The 19,516-nt window shown below is 47.0% G+C and overlaps 1 protein-coding gene and 1 long non-coding RNA gene across 2 annotated transcripts in view; one reads left to right on the top strand and one right to left on the bottom strand.

The window, feature by feature from the left end:
* iqgap1 (IQ motif containing GTPase activating protein 1) overlaps positions 1 to 19,516 on the bottom strand; it is a 115,132-nt gene that overhangs the window by 47,916 nt on the left and 47,700 nt on the right. Inside the window, exons 7-15 of the mRNA XM_043680495.2 lie at positions 16,220 to 16,333; positions 14,831 to 15,009; positions 14,114 to 14,204; positions 11,477 to 11,640; positions 10,994 to 11,081; positions 9,973 to 10,136; positions 8,715 to 8,875; positions 6,627 to 6,751; positions 4,697 to 4,860 (exon numbers count right to left, since the gene is read on the bottom strand). Of these exons, the coding sequence (XP_043536430.2) occupies positions 4,697 to 4,860; positions 6,627 to 6,751; positions 8,715 to 8,875; positions 9,973 to 10,136; positions 10,994 to 11,081; positions 11,477 to 11,640; positions 14,114 to 14,204; positions 14,831 to 15,009; positions 16,220 to 16,333 (1,250 nt within the window). The remainder of the gene's footprint in view (positions 1 to 4,696; positions 4,861 to 6,626; positions 6,752 to 8,714; positions 8,876 to 9,972; positions 10,137 to 10,993; positions 11,082 to 11,476; positions 11,641 to 14,113; positions 14,205 to 14,830; positions 15,010 to 16,219; positions 16,334 to 19,516) is intronic.
* LOC122542583 (uncharacterized) overlaps positions 1 to 19,516 on the top strand; it is a 32,086-nt gene that overhangs the window by 4,506 nt on the left and 8,064 nt on the right. The window lies entirely within an intron of this gene.

The following is a 19,516-nucleotide window of genomic DNA, read 5'->3' as shown; positions in this document are numbered from 1 at the left end:
TAATCTAGTTGCATTTGCCTGAACCAACACTCCAACCCCCCTGCACCCTGCACTGGGTGAGAGACGAGATAAACACTCCCCCCCGCACCAGAGTGAGAGACTGGGTAAACACTCCCCCAGCACTGGAGTGAGAGACTGGGTAAACACTCCCCCAGCACTGGAGTGAGAGACTAGGTAAACACTCCCCGCAGCACCGGAGTCAGAGACTGGGTAAACACTCCCCAGCACCAGAGTCAGAGACTGGGTAAACACTCCCCCAGCACCAGAGTCAGAGACTGGGTAAACACTCCCCCAGCACCAGAGTCAGAGACTGGGTAAACACTCCCCCCAGCACCGGAGTGAGAGACTGGGTAAACACTCCCCCAACACCGGAGTGAGAGACTGGGTAAACACTCCCCCAGCACCAGAGTCAGAGACTGGGTAAACACTCCCCCAGCACCAGAGTGAGAGACTGGGTAAACACTCCCCCAGCACCAGAGTCAGAGACTGGGTGAACACTCCCCCCAGCACCAGAGTCAGAGACTGGGTAAACACTCCCCCAGCACCAGAGTCAGAGACTGGGTAAACACTCCCCCAGCACCAGAGTCAGAGACTGGGTACACTCTCCCCCAACACCAGAGTCAGAGACTGGGTAAACACTCCCCCAGCACCAGAGTCAGAGACTGGGTAAACACTCCCCCCCCGCACCAGAGTCAGAGACTGGGTAAACACTCCCCCCAACACCGGAGTGAGAGACTGGGTAAACACTCCCCCAGCACCAGAGTCAGAGACTGGGTAAACACTCCCCCCCCCGCACCAGAGTCAGAGACTGGGTAAACACTCCCCCCCGCACCAGAGTCAGAGACTGGGTAAACACTCCCCCCCGCACCAGAGTCAGAGACTGGGTAAACACTCCCCCCCGCACCAGAGTCAGAGACTGGGTAAACACTCCCCGCAGCACCAGAGTGAAAGACTGGGTAAACACTCCCCCAGACCTGGAGTGAGAGACTGGGTAAACACTCCCCCCAGCACCGGAGTGAGAGACTGGGTAAACACTCCCCCCAGCACCAGAGTGAGAGACTGGGTAAACACTCCCCCCAACACCGGAGTGAGAGACTGGGTAAACACTCCCCCAGACCTGGAGTGAGAGACTGGGTAAACACTCCCCCCAGCACCAGAGTCAGAGACTGAGTAAACACTCCCCCAGCACCAGAGTCAGAGACTGGGTAAACACTCCCCGCAGCACTGGAGTGAGAGACTGGGTAAACACTCCCCCCAGCACCAGAGTCAGAGACTGGGTAAACACTCCCCGCAGCACTGGAGTGAGAGACTGGGTAAACACTCCCCCCAGCACCAGAGTCAGAGACTGGGTAAACACTCCCCCAGCACCAGAGTCAGAGACTGGGTAAACACTCCCCCAGCACTGGAGTGAGAGACTGGGTAAACACTCCCCCAGCACCAGAGTCAGAGACTGGGTAAACACTCCCCCAGCACCAGAGTCAGAGACTGGGTAAACACTCCCCCAGCACCAGAGTCAGAGACTGGGTAAACACTCCCCCAGCACTGGAGTGAGAGACTGGGTAAACACTCCCCCCCCGCACCAGAGTCAGAGACTGGGTAAACACTCCCCCAGCACCAGAGTCAGAGACTGGGTAAACACTCCCCCAGCACCAGAGTCAGAGACTGGGTAAATACTCCCCAGCACCAGAGTGAGAGACTGGGTAAACACTCCCCCCCGCACCAGAGTGAGAGACTGGGTAAACACTCCCCCCCGCACCAGAGTCAGAGACTGGGTAAACACTCCCCCCCGCACCAGAGTCAGAGACTGGGTAAACAATCCCCCCAACACCGGAGTGAGAGACTGGGTAAACACTCCCCCCAGCACCGGAATGAGAGACTGGGTAAACACTCCCCCCAGCACCAGAGTGAGAGACTGGGTAAACACTCCCCCCAACACCGGAGTGAGAGACTGGGTAAACACTCCCCCCAGCACCAGAGTGAGAGACTGGGTAAACACTCCCCCCAACACCGGAGTGAGAGACTGGGTAAACACTCCCCCAGACCTGGAGTGAGAGACTGGGTAAACACTCCCCCCAACACCGGAGTGAGAGACTGGGTAAACACTCCCCCCAGCACCAGAGTCAGAGACTGGGTAAACACTCCCCGCAGCACTGGAGTGAGAGACTGGGTAAACACTCCCCCCAGCACCAGAGTCAGAGACTGGGTAAACACTCCCCCCAGCACCAGAGTCAGAGACTGGGTAAACACTCCCCCAGCACCAGAGTCAGAGACTGGGTAAACACTCCCCCAGCACTGGAGTGAGAGACTGGGTAAACACTCCCCCAGCACCAGAGTCAGAGACTGGGTAAACACTCCCCCAGCACCAGAGTCAGAGACTGGGTAAACACTCCCCCAGCACCAGAGTCAGAGACTGGGTAAACACTCCCCCAGCACTGGAGTGAGAGACTGGGTAAACACTCCCCCCCCGCACCAGAGTCAGAGACTGGGTAAACACTCCCCCAGCACCAGAGTCAGAGACTGGGTAAACAATCCCCCCAACACCGGAGTGAGAGACTGGGTAAACACTCCCCCAGCACTGGAGTGAGAGACTGGGTAAACACTCCCCCCCCGCACCAGAGTCAGAGACTGGGTAAACACTCCCCCAGCACCAGAGTCAGAGACTGGGTAAACACTCCCCCAGCACCAGAGTCAGAGACTGGGTAAACACTCCCCCAGCACCAGAGTCAGAGACTGGGTAAACACTCCCCCCAGCACCAGAGTCAGAGACTGGGTAAACACTTCCCCAGCACCAGAGTCAGAGACTGGGTAAACACTCCCCCCAGCACCAGAGTCAGAGACTGGGTAAACACTCCCCCAGCACTGGAGTGAGAGACTGGGTAAACACTCCCCCAGCACCAGAGTCAGAGACTGGGTAAATACTCCCCCCAGCACCAGAGTCAGAGACTGGGTAAACACTCCCCCCAGCACCAGAGTCAGAGACTGGGTAAACACTCCCCCAGCACTGGAGTGAGAGACTGGGCAAACAGCTCAAACTCTGTGATGGGGATGAAGAGGAGACCCTCAGATTCAGAGGATGGCCGAGTCCCTCACTGAGCTCAGCTGACACAGAGTGTTATGGAGGCTACCGCAATGCAGAAATAATTCAGGTTAAAATCAAAGTGGAAGTATCCCAATGCTTGAATTAATTTTGCAACTTCACCTCCTGTGAGAGATTGCGGAACCTGTTGCTACTGCTGCAGGAGAAAGGTCCATAAATGGAGATTTGAAAGTTTTATTTTAAGCTCACAAGCTGGATATCAGGGATTTAATTCCCAACCTTTACCAGAACCAGTGAACCAGCCAAAAGCCACTGCTCAAAAAGGCAGCTCTGCAGGGAACTGCCCTGGACAGGCCCCAAGGTTATATGAATCTCTGCCAATCATGATGCAGATTTGTCCAGATTGAGAGTGCTCAGCATGCTCAAAACAACAACAGTATTCACGTTAACTCTTTGATGTTATAAGCACACCTTGCATTTCTTTGCAGCTTCCAGGCACATTTCCTTGTTTACATTTGTCCAGGACAGGGGAAAGGCAGGGCAGTGGGACTTGCTGCATTACTATCTCAGAGAGCCAGAGTGGCCTTAATGTGCTGTAACCATTCTGACTCTATAATCAAATTACATTGCCTCCACTAACAAACAGGATTTGGAAATATCACTAAACTTTATACTTTCCAGGAAATTTCAAGCTTTGTGGAAAAGCGCCTGATTTTTATTTTACAACTTGAAATGAATTTGTTATTGATTTGTGATGTATTAAAGCTGCTGAGAATTGGTACAATTCATATTAACTGGTACTGGAATTACAAATGGATAAAACCAGGAGGGAGGGGAAGTTGGGCAACAGCACGGCAACAAGGGAGGAAGAGTGAGAGGGAAGGCAGCACGGTGACAAAGGAGAGAGATAGAGAGCAAGAGAAAGAAATAATGAGGGGAGCACAGTGATGAGGAAACGAGAGAGAGGAGAGCACAGTGATGAGAGAGAAAGAGAGAGAGAAAAAGGAACACAGTGATGAAGGAGAGAAAGAACAATGACAAGGGTGAGAAAGGAAAACATAATGATGAGGTAGAGAGAAAGAGAGAGATAGATAGATAGAGAGAAGAACACAGTGACAAGGATGAGAGACACACAGACAATTCTATTAATAGCCATGGAGGGAAGAAATGACAGGAGTGTCCAGTCTTATTCTGCCTTGATGACCATGTGAGCACTCTGTGGCTCTATATTCAGGTGCTGCTGCTGCAACTCATCCAAACTGAACCAGACTAATACAGCACAGAGCCGCGAATGAACCTAGATCAACGCGAGCAGCAACCTTCAGATAGCCCATACTCTGGGGAGTTGCCGTATCCCACCATTGGGCTGGAATTCTCTGGAATTAGCTCCTGTCTTAAACGAGCTCCAGACACATCAGTGTGGAGTCACAGGAAAGTTGCTGCAAAGTTATCAGTGATTGAGCCTTGAACCGAGTGAACACAAACCGATCAGTGAGAGATGGTGTGGGGTCTGATCAGTGCAGTGGGACTACTTCAGGTCATTCCTGAGGTGGTCAGAGATCAGGCATGTGAGGGATTGGCCAAGGAATACGAGAGGACTCCCTGCGGTGGGTTGCTGTTGGATTCTGTCTGTGTGTGAATTATTCCTGAATTTCATACCTGAGCCTTCTCTCTCTTGGCCCGAATGAGGGTCTCTTGGTAATGCTCAGCCACAGGGGGTAAGACATCAGCCAGCTTGGCACTCGGCAGGAGCAGTGCATTCAGAGTCTTCTGAGGATCCCCTTCATCCACAGCCTCATTAATCAGGCCAATCGCCTTAATTCCTGGGAAATACAACAGCAGATCAGAAGCAGCCTTAAACTCAGGCTGGGAACATACAGGTACACATACAGATGCGTGTGCATACAGACACACAGATGGTGACAAACTGAACAAGCAGTCCTGAGGATCAAATCACCCATGACAGAGCTGTAGCCTCTTTTCCTTCCTCCAAGAATGGGATCTCTGCACAGCCAGTTGTTCTCAGTGCCAAGGTTGGGGGCGGTGCGGTGTGTGTGGAATGCAGGCAGCAATCAGCCAGAGTATTAGGCAAGAGGGTGATTAGGTTCCCTTGTGATATCTCTCTTTGGAAATTGGAGCAGTAGGCCATTCGACCAATCAAGCCTGCTTCCCTATCAATCAGATCTTGGCTTCTGAATGGGCCATCTTAATGACTGCTCTTGGAAACTTCAACGCATTGTCAGTCAAAGACCTGTCCAACCCAGCTTTGAGTAAATTCGTCACCACTCACTGACCACCCAGCCATCATCAAACCTTCGGGAGATGAAGTTCCTCCTCATCTCCATCCCTAATGCAGAATGCCTTATTTTTAAAATCTGCCCTGATTTCTAGAGTTCCCTCTGATAGGGGGCATCTACCCGTCAAGTCACCTCAGACTCTTATTTTTAAGTAAGATCAGCTTTTACTCTCTGAAATTCCAGCAAGTACAGAACCAACTTACTCAACCCTTCCTCACAAGCCAACTCCTTCATCCCAGATATCAGCCTGGTGACCCATTCTCTGAACTACATCCAATAGAGTCCACCCCCTTCACCTGTTTTTCTCATCAGCTTGTTCAGTGATGTTAGTACACACCTCTAGAGCAAGTGGGATTTGAACCCAGGGCTCTCAGTCCAAGGATAGGGATGCTCGCACTGCACCACAAGACAGTCTTACATTTACTTCATAATTTTTAACAAAACATGTTATTTAATCTATTATTCTCATCAATCTCATTCACAGAGGTTGTTATTTAGCAGTGGAGCAGGTGGGACTTGAACTAGGCCTCCTGGTCTAGAGGTAGGGATACTATCACTGCACCACAAGAGAGTCCCCTTAATCCCCTCCTTAAGTGAGGAGATGATATGAAATTTAGCTGCAGTGTCCCCAATATCCACTACTATTGTAACAGGTGTCCCCTACTTTCACAAGCCTTCTCTCTTTGTTATTCTGGCCAATATTCCATTTGTCATCCCTCTTACTTGTTTTATGGTTGATTCTCACAGGACAATTTAAGATCGGAAGAATGGACATTTGAAAACACTGACAATTAAGACAGGGCTAAAGGTTACAATGCATAGACTCTCCTCCTGCCATTCTACATTCACATGGTATAATTGGCTAATCACAGGATCAACAGGGTAGCTCAGTGGTTAGCACTGCTGCCTCACAGCACCAGGGACCTCTGTTCGATTCCAGCCTCAGGCGACTGACTGTGTGGAGTTTGCACATTCTGGGTTTCCTCCAGTGTTCTGGTTTCCACCCACAATCCTAAGGTTTGCAGGTTAGGTGAATTGGCCATGCTAAATTGCTCATAGAGTTCAGGGATGTGTAGGTAAGGTGCATTAGCCAGGGGTAAATATAGGGTAAGGGAATGGGACTAGGTGGGTTACTCTTCTCAGGGTCGGTGTGGATTTGGTGGGGTGAAGGGCCTGTTCCCACAGTGTAGGGTTTCTGTGAATCTCATCAATTAGTCAACAATAGACCCAGGCATGAGGAGAGGGAAAGCGTACAGGAGTAGCTTGGCTTCCTGTTCCCATTGTCTACTTACGATCATGTTCCTCTTGGACTACTATGTTCACCTGGTCAACCGATCCCTGGATATCGTTCCAGGTGAGAAACTCATTGCTCTCTGCTCGCGCTTTGGCCTTCATTCTCATCAGCTCATCCACATACCTGTCACACACAAAGGGCACCGTGAAGATCAAAGCTGAGGGGTGATCTCAATCAGTGTGTTTCAGACATCTCAAAAGGATCTCACTGAGTCGAATGAATTGTAAAACCTTAAAACAAGAGCCAGTTCATTAAGGGGCAATGTTGAGAAACAGGAAGTGGAAATGTGGAACTCTCTCTGTCTCTGTGTTGTTGAGTTGGGGATAAATTGAAATGACAAAACTGTGAGTCAGAAGATTTTGGTAAAGGTTGCAGTATCAAGGCAGTCAGACCAAGCTAAAATACAGATCAGCTGTTATTGAACTGAATGGCAAAACAGGCTTGAATGGACTCCCCTTATTCCAATACCAACAAACAGCCAAATCTAAAGTAACAATGATGAAAGAACATGAAATTACGGCACAGAGGTTGATACCCTGTCACCAAGTCCCCCTTTATTTACATGGAGAGAGTTTTAGAGATATACAGCATGGAAACAGACCCTTCGGTCCAACTCGTCCAGATAGCCCTCGACACTGATTCAGCTCTCAGAGTGAACAGAACCTCTCAGCCAGGGCTCCCTGGTTGGACAAGATTAACAGATCCAATCCGGGAACTCATATTCTATGAGGTCCAGCTGGCTGACCTCATTACAATCACTACGAACAAGATGGTGAGGTAGAGGTTGATCGTACGTATGTGATCGTACTGCAATGACACTCAAAACTCTGCTGCTGGCAACATCCCAACTCTCACCAAGTTCCGCTCACCCTCTGGCTCTCAGGCAGGCAGCTGCTTGTGTTTCAAATCCCTCCAAAGCCATATCCCTCTCTCTCTGTCCCTGTAAACCCCTCCTCCAGTTCTGCCATCCTCTGAGATCTCTGGGCTTCTCTGATTGTATTGTTGATTTCATCGAGGATCATTGATTTTCATCCCTCGCCCATCGGATGGGCATTCCGTTCCAAGAGCTGTCCTTCCCAAAACCTCTCCAGCTCCATCCCGCTCTCTGTGTGTGGTCATGATAGAGTCAAATGTTCGATGTTAATTGTAGTGATCAAAACCCAGTGAGTGGATCCCATTGACTGAGATTCTTTATTGGGGTTATTAATGTGGGCCAATCAGGGAGCCCTGGCTGACAGATATAAATAGCAGTGTCACCTGCACACACACAACATAAATAAAATAAAAAGAAAAAAAATAAACAAGAGTCTCAGGGGCCCTGCTCACTGACAGCTGCCTCTGAGGGAGCTGGATCAGTATCAAGGACTCTCCATGTGGAAATAAAGGGTGACTTGCTGATGGGATACCAGCCTCTGTGGAGTTATTTCACAGTGCAGCTTCCCCTGGACACAGAGTACAAAGACAGAATCAAATTTATTTGTATTTCTTAGCCATTAAGAAATAATTTGATAAAAAGTGTTAAAAATTATGAGTGCACAGTGCAAAGTAGCAACTCATGTCTAATCTGTACCTCAATTCCATTTACCTGCTGTTGATCAATAACCTCACCTAATAAAAAATTATGTATATCTCTGTCAGCCAAGCAGACTTAATCATTTGAGGAAGACGTTTTCGGATTTCCATTATCCTTTATGTGAAAAAGTGTTCTTTCACTTGCTTCTTAATAGTTCAGCTCAAATATTAGGATTGAGCTCCCTTGTTTAAAAAGAAATGGAAAAAAAAAAAATAGGAGTGTCAAAAGGGCTCCTGAGTCTAAGGACTGACTCCGAGCTGTCAGGTCAAGCGCCCATGTACCGTACACATGTAAATAAGGAGTGACTTGGTGAGGGGATACTGGCCTCTGTGCAGTTATTTCAATAACGCTCTGTGAAACATTTTGGAATGGTCACAATGTTAAGGGTACCACATAATTCCAACTTGTTGTTGTCGTTAACAGGAGGTTTAACCCACAATTCCGATGACTCTATTTGGCCCGTCTCTCCCTCACTGGCTTCCTAAAGCCTGGGTCTCTAGGCTGTGCTCTTACCTCTGAGCGTTGCCATCGTCCACGTTGGTGAGTCCTGTCACTGGGTTCTGGATCTGTCTCCACACCCCGTTCACATCCCCAGCCTCCAGAGCACGATTGATCAGTGCCACAGAAGACAGCATCTCCACAGCAACAGCCAGCTCAGCATGTGTTAAGTTGCCCTGTTCCCAGATACATGTAAACATTTAATGTTGGTTATTTACATGCAATGAAAATGTAAGTAACACTTGCAGCAAGCAATAATGACTAACCAATTAAATAAAGTACCCATGAAATATTCTGCCCATCAACTTTGCAAAACCTAACACAGCCCCATGTGGACTGTCCCCTATCACTGACACTACCCACCTATTTAATCCCTGTGATGAGGTTCAGAGGAAACATTCCTTGACCTGGAGGGGATTTTGAACAAAGCTAATTTTGTTTGTAAAAGCAGATAATTAAATGACAATGTGGTAAAAGGGAGAGCAATATGGAGGTGGGAGGCAGTGGTAATGCCACTGGACTAGTGGCCCAGAGGCTCAGGCTAATGTTCTGGGGACATGTGTTCGAATCCAACCTGGGCAGGTGATGAAACATGAAGTCACTGAAATATGAAATCAAAACTTAGTGTAACGGCGATCACGTAACCACAGTCGAATGTTGAGAAAAAACATAAAGAATCTGCCTCTTCACCTGGTCTGACCTACACACCTGGCTCACTCCAATGTGGTTGACTCTGGGCAATGGGGGACGGACAATAAATACCTGGCCAGTGATGCTGAAAATGTTTAATACCATTAGAAAAAAATGTGAGGACGTCTCAGAAGATATTGACACTTGGAGTTTAAAATTCCAGGAATGATGCTTCTGATATTTATGCTGCTTTCAATATTAGTGCAGGGAATAAACAAAACGTATTTATCAAGGACAGGGAAGACATGGATGTTTTAGCAACCCAGCCTTGAGGGTTTGGGTTTCCTCTGGGTGCTCCAGTTTCCTCCCACGTCTAAAGATGTAAAGGATAGGGTGGATTGGCCATGCTAAATTGCCCATAGTGTCCAGGGATGTGCAGGCTAGGTAGATTGGCTGTGGGGAATGCAGGGTTACAGGGATAGGGTAGGGGGGTGGGTCTGGGTGGATCTGTTCAGAAGGTTAGTGTGGATTCAATGGGCTGAATGGCCTGCTTCCACAGTGTAGGGTTTCTATGATTCAAAAAACTGTCTTGAATCAGACCCTGGCTATGGAGCTCTGGCCTTGATAGCTCACAATGACCAACCTGGTGGCTCTGCTGTTGCAGGGTGGACAGCTCCTGCTGGTACAGCTCAGCTGCAAATGGGTACACCTCTGGTAACTGGGCATCGCGATTCATCAGCTCTGTCACCGTATCCTCAGCTACTCCTTTACGGATCGCTGCATTGATTCGAGATACAGCCTCCAGCACTGAAACAAGAGATTCAATTAAATTCCGTTCTGAATTAGTAATTGGATCAAGGGTTACTGGGAGAAGGCAGGGGAATGGGGCTGAGAAACACACCAAATGGGGAGCACACTCTATGGGCAGAAGGTACTCATTCTGCTTCCATACCTTATGGGTTAATGGATCCTAAATTATGGTCATTTCAGAGTCTACAATATCCCAAAATTAATGTCAAAGTTGCTGTTGTAAATGGAAGAAATTCCAATTTCAGGCACAGCCTATCTCCATCAAACAGTCCCAGGACAGGGACAGCATGCAGTTAAAGACAGAGTAAAGCTACCTCTGCATTGTCCTCCAAACACTTGCAGAGGAAATTGACACTGCTCGTATGTTGGATCAGATGGTCAACTGACGCTCATCTACTTGATTTTGATTTTATAAAACAGTTTGAAGAAAGGCAGTAAACTCTCCTTGTGTTCTGCTCGACCTACTTCCCTCAGACATCAAATAATTAAACATTGTTTTGAGGAGCTCACTGATCATAAAATGACTATTGCACTGAAACGCTTTTAGATTTGTTGAGAAATATCTGTAATTTTTAAATATATATTTCTTTCATGTGGGTGATTCCCTGTTAATAATACTAAGGGTGTACATCAATGTGATGGACTACGGCAGCTCACCATCACCTTCGAAAGGGCAATTAGGGACAGGCAGGGAATGCTGGTCCTGTCATTAAAAACATAAGTCGCTGATAAGGTCCAGGATTAAAGAGCGTGACTGAACTATAAATGCTTTCCTCTAGTTTATTTTCTCTTTGACTGAACCCACACCCAGGCTCCAAACTTAATCAGAGAACAAAGACGTGGTGACTACTCACTTTTCCTGAACCGACGACTGTCTTGATTGGCTTGGTCAACTCCGACCTGTAACTCCTCCTTGGTCAGAGGGTCCTTTGAGCCCTGCTCCTGTTCAGCAGAATGTGATGGGGATTTAAGGGAGAATAGAGATTAGCAACATGGAGCAACTTATTGGGAGCTCTTTGATATATTTGAAAGCAGTATCAATCCCAATGTCCTGTCTCTCTAAACACTGTAGCAATCCCAGTAACAGTGCATCGCCCTCTTGGCCACCCTGAGTGTTATTATACCGAGTGATATTTCATCATTCCTGGCCTGTGAAGGGTCTGACTCCTCCTGTTCTTACCTCAACGTCCTGAAAATTTTTCTCCTTCAAGTTAACATCTAATTCCTTTTTCAAAGTTACTATGAAAAATGATTTCACTAGCTTTTCAAGTGAGATATTTCAGATTGTAATAACACCTCACTTTCCCACTCCGTCGTTTTTGCCAGATATTCGTTACCTGAGCTTTCAGCTGTTTGTCAGAGGACAGCTGCTTGAGGTACCAATCACAGTTGTCCAACTCCACATCTCGCAGGCCCAAGGCTGGTGACTTCAGGGCGTTGTAGAGAGCTGTCCCATCTTGTTGCTCCAGAGCTCCATCTACGTTCTTCAGGCCATTCTGTACTGAAATCACAATAGGACAATGGGCCAAAGGGCACATTACCCCCTGGATGGGAAAGCTCTACATAGCTCTTCAAACCAAACCAAACATTGGTAGATTTAAATGAATGAAAATAAACTCAATACAGTTACTAGGAAGAACTACCCTTACTTAAGGGTGAGAAACCAAATGCAATTATCCTACAGCCCAACTCTCTTAATGAAACATGATGTTTCTATCTGTCCAGCATTGCCCCATTTCCCCAGAGTCTCTCGGGATTTCAGGCTCCCGTTGTGAGCAGTTCTGGGAGAAGCATCATGGGATATGAATAAAAAACCTTTATTAAATTTTCTTTCAACTGGTCCATTGGGTTTCAAATTGACTTTGGGAAGGTGGGCATCCAGAGGGTGGCCATGTTGAACAACCACTGGTGGGAGAGAGGGGCTGGAGGAGTGGGAGGTGATGTGGTGGTACTTATAGGAAGATGACTGATGACCGCTGTCGACCATCGTTAGAATTAAATGCACTTGGAAGAGCCACCATGAGTCTGTCAACAATTATAACCCTTTGAAATGATCAAAGGCTTGTGTTGCCTCCTGATGGTGCACCGAATGGTGACAGGAAGGCGGAGTTGGTCAGCAACAAATCTTTGCTACCACCAGTGTTGAACAGTAATAGAGTCACAGATCTCGATGCAGTGTGAGGGACAGTTACCTAAAACAATGCATTGTGTTCAACCAGGGATCGGGCTGTTTTGGATGTAATGAGGCAAGTTTAATAAAGGATTTATGAAATAGTCACCATAACATTATAGGGTGGGATGGTGGCTCAGTAGGGTTGCACGGTGGCTCAGTGGTTAGCACTGTTGCCTCACAGCACCAGGGTCCCAAGTTCGATTCCAGTCTCGGGTGACGGTCTGTGTGGAGTTTGCACGTTCTCCCCGTGTCTGCGTGGGTTTCCTCCGGGTGCTCCAGTTTCCTCCCACAATCACTAAGATGTGCAGGTCAGGTGAATTGGCCATGCTAAATTGCCCATAGTGTTAGGTGCATTAGTCAGAGGGAAATGGGTCTGGGTGGGTTACTCTTTGGAAGGTTGGTGTGGACTGGTTGGTCCAAAGGGAATCTAATCTAATCTAATTTAGCATTTAGAATGTAGCTTCAGAGTGAGAAACCTGGGTTGGTAATAATTGTGCTAAGCTTAAATAAGGGTAATTATAAAGGAATGAGGGTTATGTTGGCTGGAGTGGAGTGGGAAAGGAGTTTAGTTGAAAAGATAGTTGCAGACCAAAGCAGACATTTAACAAAACAGATCATAACTCACACAAAGATACACCCCAGTGGATTCTAGGAAGGGAGCAAACTGACCATGGTTAACCAGGGAAATTAAAGATATTAATCCAATTGAACGTGGAATAATAGTGTGTCAAGGCTCAATAGTAAGCAGAGGATGAGGCAAGTTATAAAACCTGACTAAAAGATGACAAAAACCTAATAAAGGCAGCAAATAAACTGGTTATAAACTTCCAAGTAATATTAAAACATGAAAGAAAAATAGCAATTGCTGGAGAAACACAGCAGGTCTGGCAGCATCCGTGGGAAGAAAGCGTTTTGAAATCAATGAGTCTTCATGAGAACTCAGTTGTGTGTGGATGGCACAACAAACCCGAGAGGCAGTGTGTTTATATTAACACCCAGGGAAACCTGATCAGACACTGATGGCTGGGCGTCCCTTCCAGGAAAATGTGTCCAGCAACAGACTGGGTGGCTGGCTTCAAGGTTAAAGTTGATGCTGGAAACAGAAGACTGACATTTATAAAGCACATTTCACTTTTAACCTTGATGTACTTTACAGCTAATAATGTATAGCTTAGTAATGTAGGAAACGCCAGCTCCCACACACAACAGTGCAATTATGACCTGAGAGTTGGTCGTGGTGTGACGTTGGGTTGAAGAATAATTACTGGAGACCTCTTCTGCTTGTCTTCATAATACTGACCGCGGGATCTTTAACACTCACCTGAGAAGGGTCTCAGTTTGAAGTCACATCTGAAAGATGGTATCTCTGACAGTGCAGGAGTCCCTCAAAGGGTCACTAGAGTGTCAGCCTAGATTTGTGTGCTTAAACGTGGGGAGTGGGATTTGAACCTAGAATCTTGTGATTTGGGATGATTGTGCTCGCCACTGAGCCATGACCAACATTCATGCAGAGAGATTCAAGTAGCTTTTGTCGAAGCTGGCAGGATGTGTATTAAGTTTGGGGAGGAGTAACAAAAAGAGGTAAATCAATTGGACAGCTTCTGCTTTGCTGTCCGCTTCCTCAAAAGATGCCAACTCTGTTATTCATCAATGGGAGAATCCAAGCTGTGAGTGCATTGCAGCCCACTATGAGTCTCCTGCATACAGCAGCCAGGAGTCACCGTCTTCACTGACTTAGCACAACTGTCACTTTACCCAAGACCTCACACTGTGAACAAGTTGAGAGATTTCACAAACTTACAGTTGACTTTATTTACATTTCCCTGGATCTCAGCCTGTGTGAGGAGCTCTTCATAAACATCTCTCTCTTCCTGAGGGCTCCCAGGCACGTCCTTAAAAAAAAATAGAATCACAGGAGACATTTCAGTTCCCTGTTCCTTTCCGGGTTTCTCCCACCCCCTCTGCTACCTGTCTACAGAAAGCCATTCATTCTACATGGGCCGGGCCCAGGATTCTTCATGTTCCAACACAGTCATCCTGGTTCTGGTGCACTCCTGACTCTCAGGGAAAGATATCTACCATCCCCCTGCAGTTACAGCCACAGCAATGTTGTTGATTCTTAAACAGCATGTGAAATGGTGTGGCCTGACACCGAGGGAACACTGAGGCCTTGGACTGAAATGGTTCAAAGTGGCAGCTCAGCACCACCTTCTCCAGGGTGTTTGAGGACTGGCAATGAATTCCGCTCTTGCCAGCAACACTCACGTTCCAAGCATGAATAACAAAAACAGGAAGGTTCAGGTAATGTGAAGAGAGGCGGAGGTAAGTGTAAGAGAATCCTCCAGCATCTGCTTCAGCTCCTCTTACTGAACTGCACAATGCTGATTAATAGGGAAGAAGGTAAGTCAGCCAATCTCCCACACACTGCACAATCCCACACCAGTCCCACATAAACACATACTGTCCACTGCCTCCTTTTACAGAGACACCCTCTACTCCTTTACTTGTTGATGCCCACCTTATTCCGGGCGTTTGCCACTTTCTCGTGCTTGGCAGCACTCAGGGTGTTCTGATACTGCACACTTTGTCTTGAGTCCAAGTTGACTAGCATAGCATTGGGGTTCTGCATTGCTGCCAGGGTCTCTGCTGGAATGCCCTTCTCAATGGCATCATTGATGGCAATGACAGCTGCATGCACTGTGGGAAAGGGCAGAAAACCTTAATTAGCAGAATGTCAGCTTTTAAAAGCATAGTCGGAGTTTTGTCTTCAATAAATCCATCCTTTCCTCCGTTCACTGACTATCTCGATTTTAAAACTTTCATTTAAATTCCTCCCTGGTCACATTCCCTCACTATGTCCGGGACCTCCTACAGGACCACAACCCACTGAGATATTGGTGCTCTGATCTCTTGAGCATCCCTGATTTGCATTGTTTCGCTATTGGTGGCTGTGCCTTCAGCTGCCTGGGCTCCAAGCTCTGGAATTCCCTCCTTAAACCTCCCCACCTTCCTCTCTCTCTCTCTCCACTTCCTTCAACATGCTCCTAAAAACCTCGCAGTTGGACTGTATTGATCACCTGTTCTTACATTTTGTCATATGGCTTGGTGTCAGATTTGTTTGACGTATGTATCTGTGGAACACCTCAGGACCTTTTGTTATTGTTGAAGGTGCTCCACCTCACACAGTACAATTCCACAGACAATGAACTTTTGACGTGTGGTTTTCAGCTCACACCCATGAGTTTGGGTTCAAGGCTAAGGAGAAGACAGGGTCAAGAACTGTCTTCAGGTTTGGTCTTCTTTATGACACTATTTATTACACATTAAAACTAAAGAGGACAATACCTGCTATTCAGAGATACATCAGGCACCAACCTGTTACTTTACTCAAAGACTTTTCCACAAACTACCACGATGGACAATGGGTCTATTTCCCAAGATTCTCTGAACATGTGATTAACATTCATGTGACGAGACTTCAGGCTGCTACCCAGCTCTCCATGTGTTCTCTCTCCTTTCTCATTTCTGCCCACACTGTTTTATTTATACACAGTGAGGAGCAGCTCAGTGACATCATCACAAGGGTATTGCAGGGTACTTGAGGTCTGGCTCAGCCAACTTCCCCCAGAAGGGGCCACTTGTTGTGGGAGAATCTGGACATTGAGAGTGTCACAGTTCACATCAATCCCATCCTTGGCCATCATCGAAACACACCTCACCCAGTGCAAGGTAAAGCTTTGCCATTCGGAACAAAAACCAATTTTGACCTTCTCCCTCTCCCCCCAATGGTGTGTCTATTATTTGTTGACCTGCTGTCCCAACTGGGGTTGAGAAATACAGTCAGGACAACAGACTGAAAATATAACAGGACGCCAACTCTCAGGATCCAAAGCTCAACATCACTTACAGGCAGCTTCATCCACTGATAGCTCATTGGCCAAAATGCCCCCGATCTTACTGAACGCAGGCATCTGAATCCCATATTTTTCCAGTTCTGTCTTCATGTTGTTAATCTCCTCCTCTGAAACCGAAAAGAGAAAAGGAGGAGTTAGGTACTGAGTCTGACAGTGTCCTTACCCTGGAACCCACTTATTCATCCCAGTGCCCACCCCCAGCTCTGTCCTCCCTGCCCTCTTGACCCTTTCTTGGACCCACTCGCCCATCCCTCACTCTCTTGCCAACTCTTCGTTTAAATGAACTAAAAGGAAGGAAGTAGGAGAGGGACCAGCAGGAGGTCATTGTACACATTGGTACCAACGACATAGCAAGGGGAAAGGATAAGATTCTGAAGGGAGAATACAGAGAGTTAGTCAGGAATTTAAAAAGGAGATCATCGAGAGTAGTAATATCGAGATTACTCCTGGTGCTATTGGCGAGTGAGGGTAGGAATAGGAGGACAGAGCAGATGGAAGCGTAGCTGAGGAGCTGGTGTATGGGAGAAGGATTCACATTTTTGGATCATTGGAATCTCTTCTGGGGTAGAAGTGACCTGTACAAGAAAGATGGATTGCACCTGAATTGGAAGGGGATTAAAGTACTGGCAGGGAGTTTGACTAGAGCTGCTTGGGAGGATTTAAAATACTGGGGGATGGAGTGGGGTGCGGTGGGTCCCAGGGAGATACTGAGAAAAGAGATCAATCTGAGACTGGTATTGTTCACAAAAAAAGCGAGTCAAACAGTCAGGAACAAAGCAGAGAACAGGTAGGACTGATAAATTAACTGCATTTATTTTAATGTAAGAGGCCTAACAGGGAAGGCAGATGAACTCAGGGCATGGTTAGGAACATGGGACTGGGATATCATAGCAATTACAGAGACATGGCTCAGGGATGGGCAGGACTGGCAGCTTAATGTCCCAGGATACAAATGCTACAGAAGGACAGAAGGACAGAAAGGGAGGCAAGAGAGGAGGGGGAGTAGCGTTTTTGATAAGGGATAGCAATACAGCTATGCTGAGGGAGGATATTCCCAGGAATACATCCAGAGAAGTTATTTGATTGGAACTGAGAAATAAGTTCCTTGTTGGGATTGTATTATAGACTCCCTAATAGTCAGAGGGAAATTGAGAGCTTTGGCGCAAGTGACCATAATTCTATTAGTATTAAAATAGTGATGGAAAAGGATAGACCAGATATAACAGTTGAAGTTCTAAATTGGAGGAAGGCTAATTTTGATGTTATTAGGTAAGAACTTTTGAAAGCTGATTGGTCCAGATGTTTGCAGGTAAAGGGATGGCGGAAAATGGGAAGCCTTCAAAAATGGGATAATAAGAGTCCAGAGACAATATATTCCTGTTAGGGTGGAAGGAAAGGCTGGTAGGTGTAGGGGATGCTGGATGACGACAGAAATTGAGGGTTTGGTTTAGAAAAAGAAGGAAGCATATGTCAGGTATAGACAGGATAGATCGACTGAATCCTTGGCAGAGTATAAAGTGAGTAGGAGCATACCTAAGGAGGGAATCAGGAGGGCAAAAAGGGGAAGTGAGATAGCTTTGGAAAATACAGTTAAGGAGAATCCAAACGGTTTTTACAAATATATTAAGGACAAAAGGGTAACTAGGGAGAGAATAGGGCCTCTCAAAGATCAGCAAGGCGGCTTTTGTGTGGAGCCACAGGAGATGGGGGAGATACTAAACGAGTATTTTGTATCAGTGTTTACTGTGGAGAAGAACATGGAAGGTATAGAATGTAGGGAAATAGATGGTGACACTTGACAAATGTCCATATTACAGAGGAGGAGGTGCTGGATGTCTTGAAATGCATAAAAGTGGATAAATCCCCAGGACCTGATCAGGTGTACCTGAGAACTCTGTGGGAAGCTAGGGAAGTGATTGCTGGGTCCCTTGCTGAGATATTTGTATCATCGATAGTCACAGGTGAGGTGCCGGAAGAATGGAGGTTGGCAAACGTGGTACCATTATTTAAGAAGGGTGGTAAGGACAAACCAGGGAACTATAGACCGGTGAGCCTGACCTCGGTGGTGGGCAAGTTGTTGGAGGGAATGCTGAGGGACAGGATGTACATGTATTCGGAAAGGCAAGGACTGATTAGGGACAGTCAACATGGCTTTGTGCGTGGGAAATCATGTCTCACAAACTTGATTGAGTTTTTTGAAGAAGTAACAAAAAGGATTGATGAGAGCAGCGAGGTAGGCGTGATCTATATGGACTTCAGGAAGGTGTTCGACAAGGTTCCCCATGGGAGACTGATTAGCAAGGTTAGATCTCATGGAATACAGGGAGAACTAGCCATTTGGATACAGAACTGGTTTAAAGGTAGAAGACAGAGGGTGGTGGTGGAGGGTTGTTTTTCAGACTGGAGGCCTGTGACCAGTGGAGTGCCACAAGGATCGGTGCTGGGTCCTCCACGTTTCGTCATTTATACAAATTGGAGTGCAGGTTCATAGCTCCTTGAAAGCAGAGTCACAGATAGATAGGATAGTGAAGAAGCATCTGGTATGCTTTCCTTTATTGGTCAGAGTACTGAGTACAGGAGTTGGGCGGTCATGTTGTGGCTGTACAGGACATTGGTTAGGCCACTTTTGGAATACTGCATGCGATTCTGGTCTCCTTCCTATTGGAAGGATGTTGAAGGATGTTGTGAAACTTGAAAGGGTTCAGAAAAGATTTACAACGACGTTGCTAGTGTTGGAGGATTTGAGCTATAGGGAGAGGTTGAATAGGCTGGGGCTGTTTTCCCTGGAGTGTCGAAGGCTGAGGACTAACCTCAGAGGTTTATGAAATCAAGAGGGACAAGGATAAGATAAATAGACAAGGTTTTTTTCTCTGGGGTGGGGGAGTCCAGAACTAGAGGGCATAGGTTTAGGGTGGGAGGGGAAAGATATAAAAGGGACCTAAGGGGCAACATTTTCACGCAGAGTGTGGTACGTGTATGGAATGAGCTGCCAGAGGAAGTGGTGGAGGCTGGTACAATTGCAACATTTAAAAGGCATCTGAGTGGGTATATGAATAGGAAGGTTTTGGAGGGATATGGGCCAAGTGCTGGCAGGTGGGACTAGATTAGATTAGGATGTGTGGTCAGCATGGACATTTTGGACTGAAAGGTCTGTTTTCCGTGCTGTACACCTCTATGACCCTGAGTGGAGTTTCTGGGGATTCACGGAAATACTGCCTTGTCATTGGAGCAGATACGTGACGAGAGTGGGCTGAAAAGAAAATGCGCTCATGGTTTTGTCCTCTAAAGGG

The sequence above is a fragment of the Chiloscyllium plagiosum genome, unplaced genomic scaffold (assembly GCF_037043375.1).
Source record: "Chiloscyllium plagiosum isolate Xiang-an unplaced genomic scaffold, Cpla_swu_hap1 HiC_scaffold_42, whole genome shotgun sequence".
In the NCBI taxonomy this organism is placed as follows: Eukaryota; Metazoa; Chordata; class Chondrichthyes; order Orectolobiformes; family Hemiscylliidae; genus Chiloscyllium; species Chiloscyllium plagiosum.
The sequence above is the reverse complement of the archived record's forward strand: the minus strand, read 5'-3'. Positions and strand labels throughout refer to the sequence as shown.